Raw genomic sequence first — 20,052 nt, 5'->3', positions numbered from 1 at the left:
CAAACGAGGTAATCGAAATTGAAAATATAAAATGTTCGTTTTTAGTGAAATAATCGGGTAATTCGGGTTGATATTCAGTGAGTGTTGGAAATAATACTGTAAGACTATCGGAAAGAATTGTTTGGATTTAATTGAATTTTAACTGGGCTAGGGATTTATTGCCATTCTGATTTCCCTAGGACAATTCTGTTTCCCTAGAGATTTAGCACTTCGAATTGAAAAGCTTGGAGCTTGCAGTGGGGTTGCTGCAATAATAGAATAGAATAGAATAGCGTTTATTCGAACTGTAATAACTGTTTCAGATCCTTAAAACGTCTTTAAAAAAATAATAAAATACAAAATAATTGTTCTTTAAATTTATAATTTTTTTGATTGAACACACATGCTTTGTTTAGGACATGTGTCATTTGCAAGTCTCAAATGCAGAGAAATTTGTAATTTTATTCTTTTCACCAGTTTGCATCAATCACTCTCATAACGCTAATTAGGGATGGGTGATGAATTAAAAAATCGTTGCTCATGTTCAACATATTAATATGAAATTTAATAAAGCTCCAGTCTTTTACAGATTTAAATCCCTGTGGATCGAAGTTTCTCTTCGTAATATCTCTCCCAGATTCTGGAAACCTCGTCGTTGTTCTAAATCTCTATATCTCTAATTGAACACACGTTCTTTATGTATATTTATACCGTGTCAGGCTTGTTATCTGCGGGTGTAAAAGGCGGAGAAATTTGCTATTGCCCCTCTAGCAAATGCACGATTTCAACTTGAAAAGCCTTGGGAACGAAAAAATAAGTAAAAAATCGTTCAGCAATCTCCAACATATTTATATGAAATTCAATAAAGCTCCAGTCTTTTCCAGGTACGAATCACTGTGAATAGAAGTTTATCTTCGTGATATCTCCCCTAGATGATTAAATCGTCGTCGATCTTCCGGGTCTTCATATTTCTGATTAAATACACGTCCTTTGTTTTATACATATACCGATGTGTGTTTCGCGAGCCTAGAATGCGGAGGAATTTGCAAGCGATAATTATTTACAATTTAAAAAACATAATTGCTCAACATTGATGCTAAAACAGTTATCCAATGTACAATTTCTACCTATATACAAATTAAAAAAAAAAATTATGCACAAATTATGAGTACGATGATTATGGAGATTCTTCTGGACTCTTACGATCATTATTATTTTGCTTTGATAATTTAATGGCTGAAAACTGCTGACCTAGTAATTGCATGATCTCTTTGTGGGCTATACCGTGGCGTTCGTTCTTTACTGATGAATAATTCTCCTTGACGAATAATGCAAAGCCCGAGGGCCCCTTCGTATTTGGAGTCTTTGGGATCTGCTTCATTGTTCCCGATTTAGTTACTCGATTCAACAGCAACTCAAAACGACCGAAACAATAGCCACAACGCTTTTTTTGCACGTCCAATGACTTCGAATGACGTCCAATACTAAAACAAAATTAACGATTTTATTCTACCGCCGTTTTTGTAAATTTTTGAAGGTATATTAAAAAGAATAATAACAGCGCGAAATGAAATGTTTTGGAAATTTTGATGAGAAACAGGCAAAAGAAATGAATGGAAAATGTTACATTTTTGTCGAATGACGCAAACATTTCCACTCGAAAAAACCCGAATTCCATCACAAAAATGAGCAGTATTCCCTATAAAATCATCTAATTTTTTAACGAAATAGTTTCTCGAAATAGTTACTACTGTTACTCCCCCTGAAATAAAAAATCCCAAGCAACCATAAATAATCACGAATATTCTAAATACCTGTAACCACACTGCGTACAACGATACGTAAATTTGGTGGCAATCTCGTAATCATGGCATCGTTTGATCGGTGGTAATTCAGGAAAAGTCTTCATTGCCTTGACAGCCCAGGCCTTCCAATAGGGTCCATGCCCATCAGATATCTCATTAGTGAGCCAAGTGGCTGCATGACACAGCTCATGCACCAACGTGTCCCTCAGTCTATCCGGCTTATCCACGATCTTCGTGGCGAGAGCAATCCTCGATGATCTCGTGAACCCAGTCAGAGTCTTGACCTTCTTATTGTAGCAGAACCCAGCAGTCCCTCGCATACGGATATTCCACTCGATGAGCATGTCAGGTGGCAATTTATTATCAAAAATCTTCTCGTTGTATATCTTGTACAGGACCTTCACAAGTTCCTCCTTTGTGTTCTTGAAATTCAGACGATACCTCTTGGCATCTGTGTGGCACTCCTCCAGAGGAACTGATGCCGACAGTGAAGCCAGAAAACTCTTGGGTTTCTCACGTTTCACATCAGGTTTAGGAGCACCGAATATTCTCGTTGGAATCTTTGATTTATTCACCAGGGGTCGAGTTGTCTTAGGCACCTCGAGCTTGGGTGGCACGAAGTCATCAGGATCGTACTCACTGGTCTCTGAGCTGTGGTCATTCTCGTCATCACTGAATACAAGTTTCTTCCTGTTGTCCACATTCTTCCTGACAGGGGTGTCCTCCTCAGTATCAGAGTCACAAATCTCAATGGCTTTAATTGTGTTCAGGCTCATTGGAGTCTCCCTCCTCTCAGCATTCCTTGGCCCAGAGAGTCTAGGATTTGTCAGAGCTGTCATGTAAGTCGTGTCCCCAGTGCTCTCCTCAGACTCTGACGAGTGCACGATGAAGCTATCCCTGTACTTGGACTTCTTGGGTAACTTCTTCGTGGAGTTCAGATTAGGCCTCATGTCCCTGACGAAGTTCTGGAAGCCCTCGTCGTTGGAACTGTGCTCAGAGTGGCTGAAGAGTTTCTTTGGTTTTTTAATGCACTCAGTCTGGACTCCCCTGTCCTTCAACACCACTTTCTTTCTGGGTTCTGTTACTGGGAAGACATCAGCCTCCCTCCACTCTGCTCCATACAATTTATCCAGGATGTCTGCACAGTCATCGAGTCTAGGTTTGGGGGTGTCAACAGCTGGAGAGACAGCGACAGTCTTCGATTTAATAGCTATTGGAGTGTATTTCCTGGATGTTGATTTACTGCCCTTGGTTTTCTTCAAGTAATCGTCCATCAGGGATTGACGAGGGCTGCCTCGAGCCGAATTCACCAGAGGATTCTGCACTCTAGTGTTTGATTTGTCTCGAAACTTTTGTCGATTATTCGGAGTTTCGTAGTCCATCTCCAGTCGTTCCAGGCTCCTGTGCCCTGAGCTGATGCTACTGTTCCTGTTGCTAGCTGAGATGTTACTGATGGAGTCGTCACTCCTCTCGCTGGGGCAATTGTTCAGCAGCCATCGTGATATCTCCTTCTTCTTCTCGTCTGACAGGCAGTCAGCATTGTCTGCTGGATTCAGAAATCTTGTCACGTGGGTTTTTGAGGGTTTTGGAACGGGTGAAGCTGCTGCATCGCTGTCGTCTATCCAGGCTGGGTGGGACACCTTGCCATCTGGGTCTTCGTCAGTCACAACAGAGTCAGAGTCTGTCTCAGCGATAATATGATTATTCTCAGACACCAGTGGAGACTCTATTCGTTTGGATCTGATGACTTTCATCAGGTTTTTTGCTTCCTTCTTTGATAATGGAGTTGTGCAGTGGCTCAATTTCGTAGATCCTGGGGTTCCAAATTTCTTGCTGCTGTTTGTTAAGGGGTCATTTGGGTTTGCAGGTCTCTCTGAAGTGATTGTGGAAGCACCAGAGGTCAATCCTCCCCTTATTGAGAGGACTTTTTTAGCTGGGGTTGTGTAGGAAGAGTCAACCACACTCTCTTTATCATTCTCGAATTTTAATTCAAAGTTTGTGGAGTCTGATGAGTAATGGGCACTGCTCTGGCTCTTTGATCTACCCTCTGACCCTGTGGATTGTCCATATGTCAGCGAGCCTGTGAACACCTCGTCATCCTCGTCAGACACCTCAATGCTCTCCAGTTCCCTTGAGGAATTTTGTTTATTGTTGTTTTCTCTTGAGGAATTGTACGCTCGACCTTCTGGCATTCCATCGTCGTCACTGGAGTCGCTGATAACAATAACTTCGCTTGTGTTTTTCTTCGGGTTTGCCTTATTATTGACGTCGACTTTAATTGGCTTTTCCTCTTCGTCAGAGTCCTCAACGTAAAAACTGTCAGAAACCCTCAATTTAAAATTCTGGGAATCACCTGGATCAGATGTGTCACTTATTCTGTTGTGTTTTGGGTTCACAGTCTGTGGGACCTTGTTGTGAAGACGATTCTTCAATGATAAATTGTATTCTGGAATTCAATGGAGAAGTGGGTTACAAAAATAGGTATGGGAGAATGACAACAAAGGGATTGACCATGAGGGATCACTTACTTCTCATTTCTGCATTCTGTCTGTTTCTAAAATTATCCATCGTTGATTTCGTTGATATTTGTCTTTAGTTCGTCAATTATTTATAATGAACTCCTCGGTCTGGTGAACCCAAGTCTCTGTTGAAGATAAAATAGAACAATTTTTGGAGGTAAATGGGCGAGCAGAGAGGAATGTCTCAACGTAAACACAACTTCTCGACTAAAATGATGAGAGAATTTTGACGAAATTCTTTGTATTTACCTTCATAATATTTTATTCTCAATGTCGGGATTGTAGAGACATGTGATAATCTTAGTTTTTGCACTGTAGTCGGTCGGTATTTATAAAATTAAGAGGAGACAGCATGAAATGCGAGAGTTTGTTCCAAGCGAGCTCCACACGTTTCAAACACAAAAGCTGTTTTGACCGTTGAGTTGCTGGAGTGGACGGGGTAAGCTTGAGGTGCGGCGAATTATCCCTAGATGTTCCCTAGAACGAGAAATCACCGCTTTCCAAGTATTTGAAGTAGGGGAGGTTGGGGTAAAACGAACACTTTTGACTTTTTTCAAATGTTAATGAGGGGTTGAAATGTTGATGTAATTTAATAATTTTTTTTCGCTACAAAGAACAATTCTTTCCCTTTGTGACGAGCCTAACTGCGCTCAATTGATAAATTTGTTGCTGAATTATGAATAATTCTAAAAAAGTCTAGAGTGTCCATTTTACCCCACCCTCCCCTAGTATAAACATTACTTTAATTTTGATGATTAATCTGAAATAAATTCTAAACTAAAGTTAATATGAATAGAAATATTCTGTTTAAGTTTTTCTTCAATCGTCATTCTAATCTTTTTAATCATAATTAATCTAGAAGTGTTAAAATAACTCAGTCTTGTGAAGAAATGACCTTTTCGAGATCCAGAAGAAGATTAAAATCTTGAACAAATCTAAAAAAATCAGAAAAATAAACAAAAATTCTATGCCCAATATGAAATTTATCGTCAGTGTCAAACTTTTGTAACAAATAATTTATGTTTCTGGGTATTTAAAAAATATCGCGTTATGTCGAGACGACCTAGTCAAACGAGAGACTATTGTTTAAAAAAATAATTGAAGAAAGACTTTAATGGATCAGCTTCTTACACTCACCAAATTTAGACTTCACGGGAAAATTTTTCAATGAAGAATAATTTTATTTGAAGCTTTTAGAATTTATTTTTCTCGTTATACACAACGACCCAACTGGAGTTTATTCGTATTAGTGTCATTACCGGCGACTGTAGTCTTCGGGAATCATCGGTTCATATTTCCCACCATTCGAACATGCAATGGCTTCCCCCCATTCGATTTGATTCGATTGTTTTGTCAATATCGCGAAAACGTGCCTGAACACAACCCAGTGAACATTACTGCTAGAATAACGCAAAGATGAAGATCGAAGAGGTGAAGAGCTCTGCAAAAACGCAGAGAATATCAGCCCACACGCACATAAAGGGTTTAGGACTTGATGAGAGCGGAGAAGCGATGCAATCAGCAGCCGGCCTCGTGGGTCAGGCGCAGGCACGAGAGGTTAGAAAGCCCAAATCATCAACAATTCCATAAACTCCAACGAATTCGTATTTTTAGAGAATAATTAATGATTCGAGGAATTACTTTCAGGCTGCTGGTATCATTGTGGACCTGATAAGGTCTAAGAAAATGGCAGGTCGTGCAGTTCTCCTGGCAGGCCCCCCAGGTACTGGTAAAACTGCTATTGCCCTGGCCATTGCCCAGGAACTAGGCAACAAAGTGCCATTTTGTCCAATGGTGGGATCAGAGGTCTACAGTTCGGAGATAAAGAAGACTGAAGTCCTCATGGAGAACTTCAGACGAGCCATTGGTCTCAGGATAAAAGAGACTAAAGAGGTTTACGAGGGTGAAGTGACGGAATTAACGCCTGTTGAAACAGAGAACCCCATGGGAGGATATGGCAAGACTGTGTCCCACGTCATTATTGGACTGAAAACAGCCAAGGGGACGAAGCAATTGAAGCTGGATCCGTCGATTTATCAATCACTGCAGAAGGAAAAAGTCGAGACTGGGGATGTGATCTACATCGAGGCCAACAGTGGAGCTGTCAAGAGACAGGGAAGGAGTGACAATTATGCTACAGAGTTCGATCTCGAGGCTGAGGAGTATGTGCCACTACCTAAGGGGGATGTCCACAAGAAGAAGGAGGTCATTCAGGATGTGACACTTCATGATCTCGATGTGGCCAATGCTAAACCACAGGGGGGACAGGACATAATGTCGATGATGGGGCAATTGATGAAGCCGAAGAAGACGGAAATTACTGGTAATATATCTTACCTTTAACTCATGTATTGCATATAGTATAGTTATTTTTGCTAATAATTTTACATCTATAATTGCATTATACATTTGCATAATTGGCATTGTTTATTTCATTTTATTGAATTCTTTTTAACTAATTTTGTCAGATTTTCAACTTAGTTGAATGTTATTATCATTATTATTCTTATTATCTATATTTTTTACGGTTCTCTCTCCCTTCAGCCCTTCGATAAAGGGTTAATCGAATTTTTTTATACATAATTGAAAGAATTTGAAACATCACATTTGAAGAAACCATCAGCTCACATCAAAATCAAATCAATCAATATAGTTACCGGAAGCATCTTTTAACTTCGACTTAATAGCATTCAAACAAACATTTTAAATTATGATTAAATTCATTTGAAGCGGGATATTCAAGAATATCTCCAGAATTCTTGATTTTTTAAAAATACAATATTTTTCACAAATTTACAAGTAAATAAAATTAACGATTATTGCTATCGGCTTCAAATAAAACAAATGAAATAATTTTTAAGCCGTCCTCCAATCAACTCAGAATATTTTTTTTAATTATCGTGGGACAACCAATTTTCAAAGAAATTCGAAAATTGAACAAGTGAGAAATTGCTCTTGTATAGCATATAGTATAGTTATTTTTGCTAATAACAAAAAAAAGCATTATGATGTAGTTTAAAGCTTTTATTTATCGCATTAAATCACCAATTATTAATTATTACGTTTCGTTAAATTATTGCTTACTCAAAAATACATTAATATAATTCCAGACAAACTAAGAAAGGAGATAAACAAAGTAGTGAATCAATACATCGATCAGGGGATAGCAGAGCTAGTTCCGGGGGTTCTCTTCGTCGACGAGGTTCACATGTTAGATATAGAGACATTTACGTATCTCCATCGGTCCCTCGAGAGTGCCATCGCCCCCATTGTCATATTCGCCACAAACAGAGGACATTGTGTCATCAGGGGAACAGAAGACATCGTTGCACCCCATGGCATTCCCCTCGATCTTCTCGATCGTCTCCTCATCATCAAGACACTTCCATACTCCAAATCAGAAATTGAACAGATTGTGAAGCTCAGAGCTGTCACCGAGGGCCTTCAACTGGAGGACGAGGCGTTCACTGCACTTGGGGATCTTGGAACCACAACTACTCTGCGTTATGTCGTTCAATTACTGACACCTGCAGCTCTCACAGCCAAAGTCAATGGCAGGACAACCATCAAGAAAGAAGATATTGAAGAAGTGGGGGGACTCTTCCTTGACGCCAAGTCTTCAGCTAAAATATTGACGCAACAGAAGGATAAGTTTATGATGTGAATTATGGTATTTCGCTTTATCTCAGGAATAAATAACTTTTTTAATTACATATGAATTTATTGTATTTTTTTTCAACTTGTAAACTCTGAATAGAGAATGTAAGACCAAACAGTTCTGCAATTTACACAAATGAATAGTTTTCTTTATGAAGAAAAACAAAATTCTGCACTCGGTTCATCTGAGAATTATTCGGTATGATTCATCATTCATTTATGATTTTTTGAGCTTCACAACTTCATGTTGTTATGTTTTACGATTAAAAAGATATAAAAATGACATCAATAGTAGCTTTTTCTGCAAATATAATGAGAATATTAGTACTAATTAGGTTTATGTTACGAATTGATACTTTCTCTGAAAATTAACCATTTAATATTCAAATTTTGGTCTTATTTTGGATTTAGCTTTTGTTAGGATCGACTATTTATTCAGGAAGAGTAAATAGTCTTGTTGAAAAGAATCTAAATATTAATAATAAATAGTTGTCTCAAGAAAAGCATTTTTTTAAATTTCCAAACTCTAAATGCAGAATGAGAAGTAAATTAGTTTTGGTACAATCGAATAGTTATTGAATTTTCACAAAAGAAGAGTTTTTTTTCTATGAAAAAGTATATAACATACCTGATGCGTTTCATCTCGTGAATAAACTTTAAGATTTATTATCAATTCATGATTTTTTTAGTCTCACAACTCCAAGTATAAAATGAAAATTCATTTTGTTATTCTTTATGATCAAATAGATATAAAAATAACAAAAATAAATAGGGTTTTCTCTGAATAGAATGAGAATATCATTACTGATTAGTTTCATGTCAGAAATGAATACTTCCTATGATTAATCATCAATTTATCATTCAATTTTCGCTTCTCAATGCTAAATACAAGTGCAAATCGATTTATTTTTTGTCACAATGGCTATTTAGAAAAAAGAGAATAAATAGGCTCTTTGAGAAGACCAGGAATATTATCACTGATAGATAATTATTGTCTCAAGAACATTTTTTTTCTTACTTCAAATCGAAAATTATCAACATGAAAATAGTTTTGTGTTCAACGCCCTGGATCTCGTGGGTCAGGGTCAACATAGTTCAGGCCGTAATCTTTAAAATGTTGTGACATCATGTTGAGATACTGCCGCACGTGAATATAAGTTCTCTTGGTGGGTTCCTATCACTCAGTGCGAAATTTTCACTGGCAGTCTTTTGTTGTGTTCGGTGACAACAATACGATAATGCAGTCCACGTTGAGATTGTCTCGATGTACGAGACTTGTGTCGATGCAGAAGAGCTCGAAGAAGTTCTCAAGAAGTTTGGTGATGAGTCATCAGAGGTGTATGAAGTATGAAGAGTTATTGCCGGAGAGGGAGGAGTTTCAATCTAGGCACATTGGCCCCAGGGATTGTGATCAGAAGGAAATGTTGAGAACTATTGGATTTGAGGTAAATATCGTTGTCTTTGGAGAAGGGGAATTTTTTTCTGTGTACTAAGCCGTGAAATCTGCAGTCACTCGAGGACCTGACGAAAACTGCAGTTCCTGCGAGGATCAGGCGAGACAAGGACTTGGACATCGAAAATCCCATGAGTGAGTACTATTATAAACTGCAAAATGATTCTATGCATCGAAAAATTAGTTGATATTGTTCTTAATTACTACCATAATTTATTGAAAGTTAATTGATATTCGAATGCAAATGAGCAATTGTGGGATCTTTATTTGGAGTCGAGATGAAATTGTTGATCAATTTCTGATTTAAATTGTTCGTTTCCAGATGATCGCTTGTTCCGAAAAATGATCTGACTTTTGTGAAAAATATTCCATTGTTCTGAATGACTGCACTGATCAGAATTCATTGAAATTCAATCAACATTCATATGAAAATGTTCGAGCTTGTGATTTTGATTAAGATTTAAGATGAAATTATTCATCAGTATTCAACTTGTGTTGAAAATTCATGGAAATCCAACTTTTTTATAGTAAAGAAATGTAGAAGTTTCAATGAGCTCCTAAATTTTGGAATTAATCATTCAAATTAAATACAACATTGAATGAAATCGCAACAACTTTTCTATCTATAATATAAATTGAGAGTAAAATATTTATCTTGAAATTTGAAATAAAATACTAAATTAGGATAATGTGTATTTCGTCTGAATCAATAGTTTTATCGATCTCTATCACATTTTTTGTGACATCTCCATTTTATTTTGGGAGTTCGTAAAAGAATCGAGATCTTTCACATTCAAGGAGAGAAGAAGTTTCAATTTTCACTTTACATTCATTTGGAAAATGGGAAATCGCATTGAATTTACTTTGAAAATACCTAGAAATTTAAGGCAATATCACCTGAGTTATGAGGATTTCTTAAGCATCTCCATCATTCCACACTGATAGAAAATCGATTGCTAAATCCTTCGATCAGTGTATCAAGTTTTCATTAATCTTTATAATTTTTTAACCTTCTGGGAGAAAAAAATTTGTTTGCACTTATTTCGAATTGCTTTCAAGAAGAAATTGTTCATCAAATCCCATCCCATATTGAGAATTAAAAAAAAACAATGAGCCTTTTATATTCAACAAGAATAGAAGTTCAAATTCTCACTTCACGTCAGAATTTTCCAAGCCTCTTAATCGTTCTATCAAGTTTCCATTCAATTTTCATAAAATCTATTCATTTCGCAGTAAAAAAACAATTAAATTATCATATAAATAGGTTGTTGTTAATTATTCAAAAGATTTTACTTAAAATTAAAAATAAATTTCTCTATCAGTGCACAACTGCTTTTTCTCTGTCTCATCCGCATGAGAATTCAGTGTACAATCCATGGGAAACGTTGGCTGCTGCGTCATCGCTAATTCGTAATCAATTCTCGATAATATTTTCCATGCCTCGATGAAACAATAGTAAATAATTGTGAAATTGAGGGAAGGTCATAGGCGAATTCTGATGTCTCAATTTTCCGTCATCTCTCGATATCCATAACGTTCATTACATACGTCGCGTGACAAACAAATGGTCTACAAACTGATAATAATATCTCGGGTCACAAGTCATGCTCGTGTTTCTCAAATCTCAATTCACGTGATATTCAGTGAAGCGAAGCCTTCCACCGTTTTTCCCATCCCCATCGTTGTCATAATCCTGGTTTATATAAACTTATGAATTCTACTCACGTGACATATGTATTTTTCCCCAGCTGAGTACGCTTTGATGAAGAAAATTACTCAGATGTCCCAGAAAAATGAAGTCTGGAGAACGTACATTGGTATGGGGTATTACAACTGCTGTGTCCCACACACTATAATGAGGAATATATTCGAAAATCCTGGATGGTAAATTTTATTCGCAATTAGAATCATTCAGTCATCGATGAATTTCAGAGCTGAAATTCACTATCTCATAAAAATCAAATGGACGTACCATTTTGAATAGTTATTGCAAGTCAATTATTTCAGCTGACTAAATAATATTTATGGCAGTGTCTATTTACGGGGAAAAATAATAGACAGTTTCTCGTTCAATTCTAAATGTCCCAGCCCACCTAGGAAAACTTTATTTGAAATTCTTATATTTTACAATATGAGAAATAATGAACACGCATTTTTTCGCGTTACACTTCGGAATGGGTAAATATGTATCTTCTATTTTATCCAACATCCAAAATATCAGATTAAATTATTTGGTTTTTAGGACCTTAACTGCAGTTGCATTTTATTAGAATAAAAATTGATATTGTTGTAAACCCTCTCATTCAAAATCTCTCAATGCACCCGAAAAAACTCTTTATTCAACATTTTTATATTCACTTCAACACGTGTTCTTTTTCTTCAGAAATAATATTTTTTGCGTTCTACTTCGGAATAAGTAAATATATATCTTATACTTCATCCAATTTTCAAATTCAATCATTTGATTTTTTGGAACTCAATGATTGTTTGGGATTAACTATCTTCCCCTGTTGAAAAAAACCCTCAGGACAACCCAGTACACCCCATACCAGCCAGAAATCGCCCAGGGTCGCCTTGAGAGTCTCCTTAATTACCAAACCATGATCTGTGACATGACTGGCATGGAAGTTGCTAATGCCTCGCTGCTGGACGAGGGTACAGCCGCAGCGGAGGCTCTAGCTCTAGCTCATCGTCACAACAAGCGCAAGAAGCTCTTCGTATCTGATAAAGTCCATCCCCAAACGATAAGTGTAATTGCAACCAGAATTGGCTCGCTGGGATTGGGCCTCGAAGTTGGTGATGTTTTTAACGTGGACACGAGTTCTAAGGAAGTGGCTGGGATACTGCTGCAGTATCCGGACACCACTGGAGCTATTCACAATTATGAGGAGGTCGTGAAGAAAGCACATGCTGATGGGGTAATTAAATTGATGAAGATCCCTAACTGTTTTATAATCATTTCAATGGAGAAATTTTGAAGGAACAGCGTTGGTAAATGTGACGATCTATTTAGTTGAGAAATGGATCATTAAATGCACTGGCTCTTGACATTTTTCATTGATATTTCACATTTAATTGTTGTGGGATTTGTTGCTATTGAATCGCGCAAGTTCCACTTGTTTGTAGTTGCAACAGAACTGAAAGGTTTGTTGACATTTATGAGAGAATCTTATTTTTTTCAGATATTTTTCGGTAATTATGCAACTTTAGTGTACGATTTTTCTATATAGTTTAAAAAAGTCAATAGATGTTAATATTTTACCTCATCTGTTCTGATTTTTTCCATGAGAACGCGTGCCCGTGAATTTTTCAAATTCTTTCTCTTGGATTTTATCATGAGAAACCAAAAGAAGATGGCAAAAAATTGGAAAATTTATTCCTAAAAATTTCTATGGAAAGCTAAAAATCTGTTGGATTTTTTCTGGAAAAATATCTCGCAAAAGATCGTATGGAAGTTTTAAATAGCAATAGGCAAAATACTAATTGGGTTTCAAATAACATTGTCATACAATTTCACTCGAAACTCAACAGAATTTAAACTATTCCTATTATATTGTTCTAACATACCTAAGTTAGATAAAAATTCCCATTTTTCAATTTCCATCAATAATGGAAAATCAAGGATTTATGAGATCGTAATGCTTCAAATATTCGGGTTCTGTCATCGCCTACTTCTTCGTGTCCGTCATACACCGTTTACGGACATTGTGAAAAAAAATTATGTTCGTCACTCTGCCGAAAAGAACTTTTCAGCCTTATGGCGAAAATAGCTACTAGTATCGGCGCGGGATTTTTTCATCTCTAAATTCTAATTCTCTTTGATTTTTTTTTTGTATGGTTTACTGAGTTTCCAACTCTCCCGTGATCCACACCCCGAATTATTTGATAACATGTGTTAGAAATTATAATTATACAAACTTAACACACCATTTTTATTTTCAAAGTAATAATGAAGCTCTTTAGCTCTTTATTAATTGAAGTAAGTAATACAAAAGTCTCCATCGGATTTATCTCAACTCTCACACGTTCTGTCAACTCAGTACTATCAGAACTCAAACTGAACTCAACTCTCCCTGTATCTTCTCCCTATTATAAACCTTCCAGACTTCCAGAACATTCTCACTCCTTCTGCACTCATTCTTCCTACATTCTAGATCTTTCAACTCTCTCTCATTCATTCCCAAAACAAATCGCTACCACATGGAAATGAAGAACAACATGAAAAATAAAAATATTCATTCCAGACATTAGTGTGCGCAGCAGCGGACCTACTCTCCCTAGCCATTCTCCAGCCCCCTGGTGAATTCGGAGTGGACATTTGCATCGGAACGAGCCAGCGATTTGGTGTGCCTCTCGGTTACGGTGGACCCCACGCAGGTTTCTTCGCGTGTCGCAAGAAGTTCGTCAGATTGATGCCAGGCAGAATGATCGGTGTCACCAGAGACGCAGATGGAAAGGAAGCGTACAGACTGGCCCTCCAAACGCGAGAGCAACACATCAGAAGGGACAAGGCCACCAGCAACATCTGCACAGCCCAAGCATTACTGGCGAACATGTCGGCGATGTACGCTGTGTACCACGGACCTCAGGGCATCAGAGACAGCTCCACGAGAGTTCATCACTTGACGGGAGTTCTAGCGAAGGGTCTCGAGCTCTCTGGGAATAAAATAAATAACGAATACTTCTTCGACACGATTACAGTGACTCCGAAGGAACCTCTGGAGGTGATCAAAAAGAATTGCGAAGATATGAAGATCAATCTGAGGTACAATGACGATGGCACCGTGGGCATCTCCCTGGATGAAACTAGCTTACCGGAGGACATCAATGATCTGTTCAGAGTGTTTAACAGCAATCAAACAGTTCGGGGGATCGTCGATACCCAGACGCTAGATAAAGATTTACTGAAGTCCTCATTTCAACGTAAGACTGCGTATTTACAGCATCCAGTATTCAATATGCATCATTCGGAGACTAGAATCGTGCGGTATATGAAAGCTCTGGAGAATAAGGATGTGTCCTTGGTGCACAGCATGATACCATTGGTGAGACAGTTATTGAATTTCAAGTCATGATATTAATTCGAATTTTACATTTCTGTTTTCTAAATAAAAAATCATCAAACATGATTTTTTATGAGCAAAACGTATTATTCAATTTTTGAACATAGTAAAAAACAGATTACGTGGGAAAAAAAGAATACAAAAAATGAGTCTAAAAATGTAAAATTTGACATTTATCAACTCTAAAGTTTCAAAATATGCATCTGAAATTTCCCTCCTTTCATTCACAACATATTGAAGAAAAAAATCGGTGCAGTGATCCATTACGGGTCGAACTAATAACTTCCCGACCGATTCCCTGTTTTCTGCTGACCAGAAAAAAAGCAAATTTTGAAAGTTTCATCCAAATAACTGAGCAACCGTTGCGACAATAACATTCAATTAGAATGAAGTTATATGAAGACGCATTAATTATAAAAAATTAATTCATTACTGAAGACATGTCAAAAACGTTTTAGGATGACTCAAGAGGTCATGAAACATGTTCAAATCATTGAAATTCAACATTTCATTTTCGGGCTCATTACACGGAGAGAAATATTCAATAAGAGAGAGAGAGAGAAATATTCAATAACTTTCCCGTAATTCCGGAGGGAAATGTGGTTGTAGCAAATTTTACAGACCTGTCACTGAATTTTTCCAGAGCGTTCCGTAATTTTTACCTGAATCTTCCGTGAAAAATTTCGATACCGTCACTTAAATTTTCCGTGTCGATTCCATAATGACTGAACATTTCTCTGCGTGTACCAAAACTTCCTCCCTTCGTCCCTTAAAGTTAAAAACCTCTCTCAAACCCTAATTATTGACCCAATCACCAGGGTTCCTGCACAATGAAGCTGAACTCCACCACCGAGATGATGCCCTGCAGCCTGCAAGGCTTCACCGACATGCACCCTTTTGCCCCAGTGGAGCAAGCACTTGGCTACAAGGACCTGTTCACGCAACTTGAGCAAGACCTCTGCGCCATAACCGGTTACGACGGCATAAGCTTCCAGCCGAACAGTGGAGCCCAAGGGGAATACGCAGGGCTCCGTGCAATCCAGTGTTACCACGAGTCCCGCAACGACAGCAACAGAAAGGTCTGCCTGATTCCCATATCAGCCCACGGAACGAATCCTGCTTCAGCCCAGATGGCAGGCATGCAAGTGGAGCCTATTTTCGTCCGGAAAGATGGGTCTGTGGACACTGCGCACCTCAAGGAGATGATTGACAGGTATCGAAAGGACCTGTCGTGCCTCATGATAACGTATCCGTCGACTAATGGTGTCTTCGAGGAGACCATTGGCGATGTCTGTGAGATGGTGCATGAGGCTGGGGGCCAGGTCTACCTGGATGGAGCTAATATGAACGCTCAGGTGGGCCTCTGCAGGCCTGGGGATTACGGCAGCGACGTTTCCCATCTGAATCTCCACAAGACGTTCTGCATTCCCCACGGGGGAGGGGGTCCTGGAATGGGCCCGATCGGAGTGAAGCGACACCTCATGCCTTTCCTTCCCGGACATCCTGTCATTGATTCAACCAAGGGGGGACACCTGCCTGCTGATCTTGGGACAGTATCGGCAGCCCCTTTCGGCTCGTCTGCCATCCTCCCCATCTCTTGGGCGTACATCAAGATGATGGGGGCCAAGGGACTCCGCAAAGCCACACAAGTTGCCATTCTCAATGCCAATTACATGAGCAAACGACTGGAGAAACATTACAAAACGCTTTATAAGGGGGAGACTGGACTGGTTGCTCATGAATTCATTCTTGATATCAGGGACTTCAAGAAGACTGCTAATATCGAAGCTGTTGATGTGGCGAAACGGCTGATGGATTACGGGTTTCATGCACCCACTATGAGCTGGCCGGTGGCTGGGACACTCATGGTGGAGCCCACTGAGTCGGAGGATAAAATCGAATTGGACAGATTTTGTGACGCGCTGATATGTGAGGATAATTCATTGTTTGATGCTATTAATTGTTGGGATTAAGGATGTTTATCCAAAATCGCAAGTATTCAAAAAAATTGATTTTTTTCAAGTGAGAGATGAAGTTATTCCTTTCATTTTGGTAAAAATTTCAATCCACCAACCCACGTTTATTATTTAGAAATGGAGTGGACAAAATGCACCAAATGCATGCGCTAACATACGCGTATATGGGATAGAATCTTTCAAATATTTGCTCTTTTTGCGCGGGTACCCCAAATTTTTTTCGGGCCATTCGATTCAGTATAGTTTTGCACATTATCTTCTATTTTCATTTCTATTTTTAGAGTCTTATAGTAGGTGATTTATAAATTTCAACATAAATCCCATATAAGGCTCCGTGTATGAGGAAAAAATTATTTATTTTTTTCTGGCGAGACTATTGCGATTTTTTTTTAACACCAAAGAAGTTACTTTCATATGTTCTGCTATCAGTCAAAACAATTATAGAATTTTCCTTGAACATGAAGAAATAAGATTTGCTGAAAATGGCTAAACATCCTTAATGGGGAAGATTTGAGCTTTATCTTTGTTTGCTGCAGCTATCAGGCGCGAAATCCGAGATATTGAGAGTGGGAAGATGGATGTGAACGTGAATCCGTTGAAAATGGCACCACACACGCAAGAACAAGTTATCAATTCTAATTGGAACAGGCCTTATTCTCGAGAAGTAGCTGCATTCCCTCAGGTAAACTTCGTTATTGGGCTTGTGACGGTTGGGATTTCGATAGGTCCTTATTTATCTCATTACTAAAATCCTCGTGTTGCTGGGGTGACCCTCGTGACCCTTCATAAAATAATACAATTTTTTGAGGTGAAAGTGATCGCAGAATCACTGCATTCAACGTCTGCAACGCAAACGCTGATTTGGTTTGATTTAGACATCAAATTATGACGGTCATATGTTAATGCCGTCATAATTTGATGTCTAAATGGCAAAAAAAATCACATTTTTCGAAATTTCGTAATGGCTTCTCAATTTCATGACTTTTTTGTGACATAGATTCTATGTGGCTGTCATATTCGATCTAAATAGCAGTGACAATGCCAAACTTTTCAAATTATGATCACCAATATATTTCGATACGAATGTGTGAATGGGTTGGTTGACCGTTTTCACGATTACTGAAGGAATAATCCAAATTACTTTTAATTAACGTATATGGAAATCCGTTCACGTCACAGGCTTTTTACGCGACTTCAATCTTACTTCGTTGAGTGCATTATTCTAAACTGTTGACTATTTCCAGACATCCACGAAGGTACCGAAAATCTGGCCAAGTGTCGGCAGAATTGACGATATCTATGGCGACAAAAATCTGTTCTGCACGTGTCCACCGATCCTCCCACAGCAGCAATGAGACATTCTCATTCATCATAAATGTATTTTATATTTATTTTTATAAATCATCATATATATCGTCATTAAATATATAATTTACCATTTACTATTTATTTTAATTATCGTATTTTCTAACAACATGGTCAAATGCTCTTATATATTTTCTCCACAAAAACATTTTTTCTTTTTCAAAAATACAATAAAACATCAAACGAAAGAGAAGAGGTTTAGAGGGTCTAGAAATGGATTAGAGACCGGGCATTATGTACGCAATGTTATCTAGCACTTCGGATAACGTGTCAGCCTCAGCTCCATTAGCTTCTGGGATTTGTTGGGTAAGGCACATGAGGGGACCCAGGGCACAGAGGAAGGAGTCTAGGAGTACAGATAAGCTACCAGACACAGCAATTTGACCATCGTGTTCCTTCAGTCGTTCTCCAATTATCGTTAGACTTTCACCCAGCAGTTTGAGGTGGGCAGCAACGTCCAGGGGTTGAGTACCAGCTACTTTGAATGTTCCTGGACCGATGGACAAGTCGTGAGCGTCTTTGCCATGTCGAGAGGAGGGTGAGAAGTCGGGACTCTTGACCGAGCGTGGGGGTGACGACAGTTGGGGAGTCTTTTTAGGGCTTGGAGACTTCTGTGGCTTTCCATTAACTAGAGTAAAACAGTAAATATTTGCATTAGTATCGACATCTGGTACGTAGGGATGCAGAAATATTTGAATGAAATTATTCACCAGCTTTGTTGATGAATTTCTTACGAGTGCTACTGGGTGGTGAGAATTTCCAGGTAGCGAGCTCTTTCAGAGCTGCCTGGGCATTCGGTTTTGATGCCAAACGTTTTGCTCTTTTTCGCCAATTGTATTTCTCAAGATTTGGAACTGTTGCCCATAATTCACCGAGACGTTTTGAGATTGTTGCGAAATCCATTGTGGAATTCTGCTCGAGTAACTCTTGTCTCACTTCTTTAGCCCACAGCATGTAGGCTGTGAATCTTGTTTTCTGAAGTGTAAAGGTCATTGATTAATTATATTAATTATATTATATAATTAATTATATTATAATCGATATTCCTTTTTTCATGTAATTTTTTATAATCATTCTCGTTGCAAAAACAATACGATCGATGAGAATCATATGTTTCAATTTACCAGCTGTTAAATTTTCACTTTACAATAAATAATTTGCTCGTTCTCATTTGTATGCTCACTGAATAAGATATTAATCGTAATTACAATTAAATTCCTTTGAGAACACACTCTACAGTGTGAATTTCTGGAATTCAATGTTTGTTGATACTTGGGTAAAAGTGCGTGTCCACACTGTTAACAATTATTAGTTAGTTTACATAGTAATTCAGTTAATCTGTTGTTCAGCTCATCAATATAATCCCGCGCTTAGAATATTGTCATCTCGTGTATTCAGCACCAAATTAAAAATTAAAACTTAATTTGGAATATTAAGTGACAGCTTCACTTATTCATATCTGAAATTTTGTATTTGTATTTGAATATGAATAGTATTTATTCAAAATGAAAAAATCAATCATGATTTTCACTATGTTGCATTCAGATTCTCCTATCCTTAACGTAAAAAATGTGAGATAATCGCAAAATTCTAGCTATTAATTCTTAGTCCACACGCATACCCCCTTCCCGTGTGCACTTCTAGTGCGGTGTCCGCACTGCGGAATCCAGTGGTATTTTTTATGTAAGTGCGTGCAATTAATAGTTATAAACAAATTAAGTGGTTTTTTTGATGATTTTTTTTTTATGGGAAACATTGGCAAATAGAAGAAAATGTTCATGACAAAAGTTGTTCCTTTTTGTGTAATAAATAATGATCAATTTTTTTAATCAAAATCCATCAATCCGTTGCCGAAATATGGTCCACCAGGTGAACGCGGGAGGATGCGCGGCGCGCGCAGTCCGCTCGAACTTCTTCCGTGTCGCGTACGCACCCATTTTCACATCATTTTGAAGCTTTCGTCATGGATGTAACAATTGAAGGAGTAATTCAAAGAAGATAATTCTACATAGAAGTCAAAATTCAATGAAATGAGGGTGAAGCGAGCGAATGATCGATCTGTACAACTCCACACCGTTACTTGAAAACGAAAAAAATACTCATCCGCATCCACATATCAATTTCTAACGATCGCGTTTCAATGATCAATCGGAAGCGGGGGTAAATGAATGAATTAACACTGTTGTTCAATCTTGTCTGACATCTTTGCTACAAACTCGGGTCTTCAACTCGGGC

At 38.0% G+C, this 20,052-nt stretch overlaps 4 protein-coding genes across 6 annotated transcripts in view; 2 read left to right on the top strand and 2 right to left on the bottom strand.

Moving 5' to 3' along the window:
- Window positions 1-522: 522 nt before the first annotated feature.
- On the bottom strand, window positions 523-4,712 carry LOC107039879 (nucleolar protein dao-5). Of its 2 annotated transcripts, XM_015259736.1 has the most exons (5): window positions 4,553-4,712; window positions 4,313-4,428; window positions 1,794-4,230; window positions 1,231-1,463; window positions 523-1,005 (listed from the first exon to the last, which is right to left on the bottom strand). In XM_015259736.1, exons 2-5 carry the CDS (start codon window positions 4,350-4,352, stop codon window positions 908-910), a joined length of 2,808 nt encoding a protein of 935 aa, XP_015115222.1. In that variant the 5' UTR covers window positions 4,353-4,428; window positions 4,553-4,712; the 3' UTR covers window positions 523-907. The 2 variants fall into 2 exon arrangements, with proteins under 2 accessions (XP_015115222.1, XP_015115223.1); XM_015259737.1 differs by having other exon boundaries at window positions 914-1,463.
- An 867-nt stretch (window positions 4,713-5,579) lies between these two features.
- Window positions 5,580-8,022, top strand: LOC107039827 (ruvB-like helicase 1). The gene is made up of 3 exons (XM_015259652.1): window positions 5,580-5,860; window positions 5,951-6,626; window positions 7,414-8,022. Exons 1-3 carry the CDS (start codon window positions 5,720-5,722, stop codon window positions 7,965-7,967), a joined length of 1,371 nt encoding a protein of 456 aa, XP_015115138.1. The 5' UTR covers window positions 5,580-5,719; the 3' UTR covers window positions 7,968-8,022.
- Window positions 8,023-9,153: 1,131 nt separating this feature from the next.
- Window positions 9,154-17,892, top strand: LOC107039883 (glycine dehydrogenase (decarboxylating), mitochondrial). The gene is made up of 8 exons (XM_015259747.1): window positions 9,154-9,405; window positions 9,470-9,548; window positions 11,162-11,297; window positions 11,941-12,331; window positions 13,658-14,458; window positions 15,295-16,405; window positions 16,989-17,134; window positions 17,697-17,892. Exons 1-8 carry the CDS (start codon window positions 9,199-9,201, stop codon window positions 17,805-17,807), a joined length of 2,982 nt encoding a protein of 993 aa, XP_015115233.1. The 5' UTR covers window positions 9,154-9,198; the 3' UTR covers window positions 17,808-17,892.
- The window catches only part of LOC107039884 (HMG box-containing protein 4), a 6,886-nt gene continuing 4,704 nt past the window's right edge, over window positions 17,871-20,052 (bottom strand). For both annotated transcript variants that reach the window (XM_015259749.2, XM_015259750.2), the window contains 2 exons: window positions 18,528-18,792; window positions 17,871-18,445 (listed from right to left, as the gene is read on the bottom strand). In XM_015259749.2, coding sequence (XP_015115235.1) covers window positions 18,036-18,445; window positions 18,528-18,792 — 675 coding nt within the window. In that variant the 3' untranslated portion in view covers window positions 17,871-18,035. The remainder of the gene's footprint in view (window positions 18,446-18,527; window positions 18,793-20,052) is intronic.

The sequence above is a fragment of the Diachasma alloeum genome, unplaced genomic scaffold (genome assembly GCF_001412515.2).
Source record: "Diachasma alloeum isolate Michigan unplaced genomic scaffold, Dall2.0 Dall_scaffold_00308, whole genome shotgun sequence".
Lineage (NCBI taxonomy): Eukaryota > Metazoa > Arthropoda > Insecta > Hymenoptera > Braconidae > Diachasma > Diachasma alloeum.
Note: the sequence above shows the minus strand (reverse complement) of the source record. Positions and strands in the feature narration are given on the sequence as shown.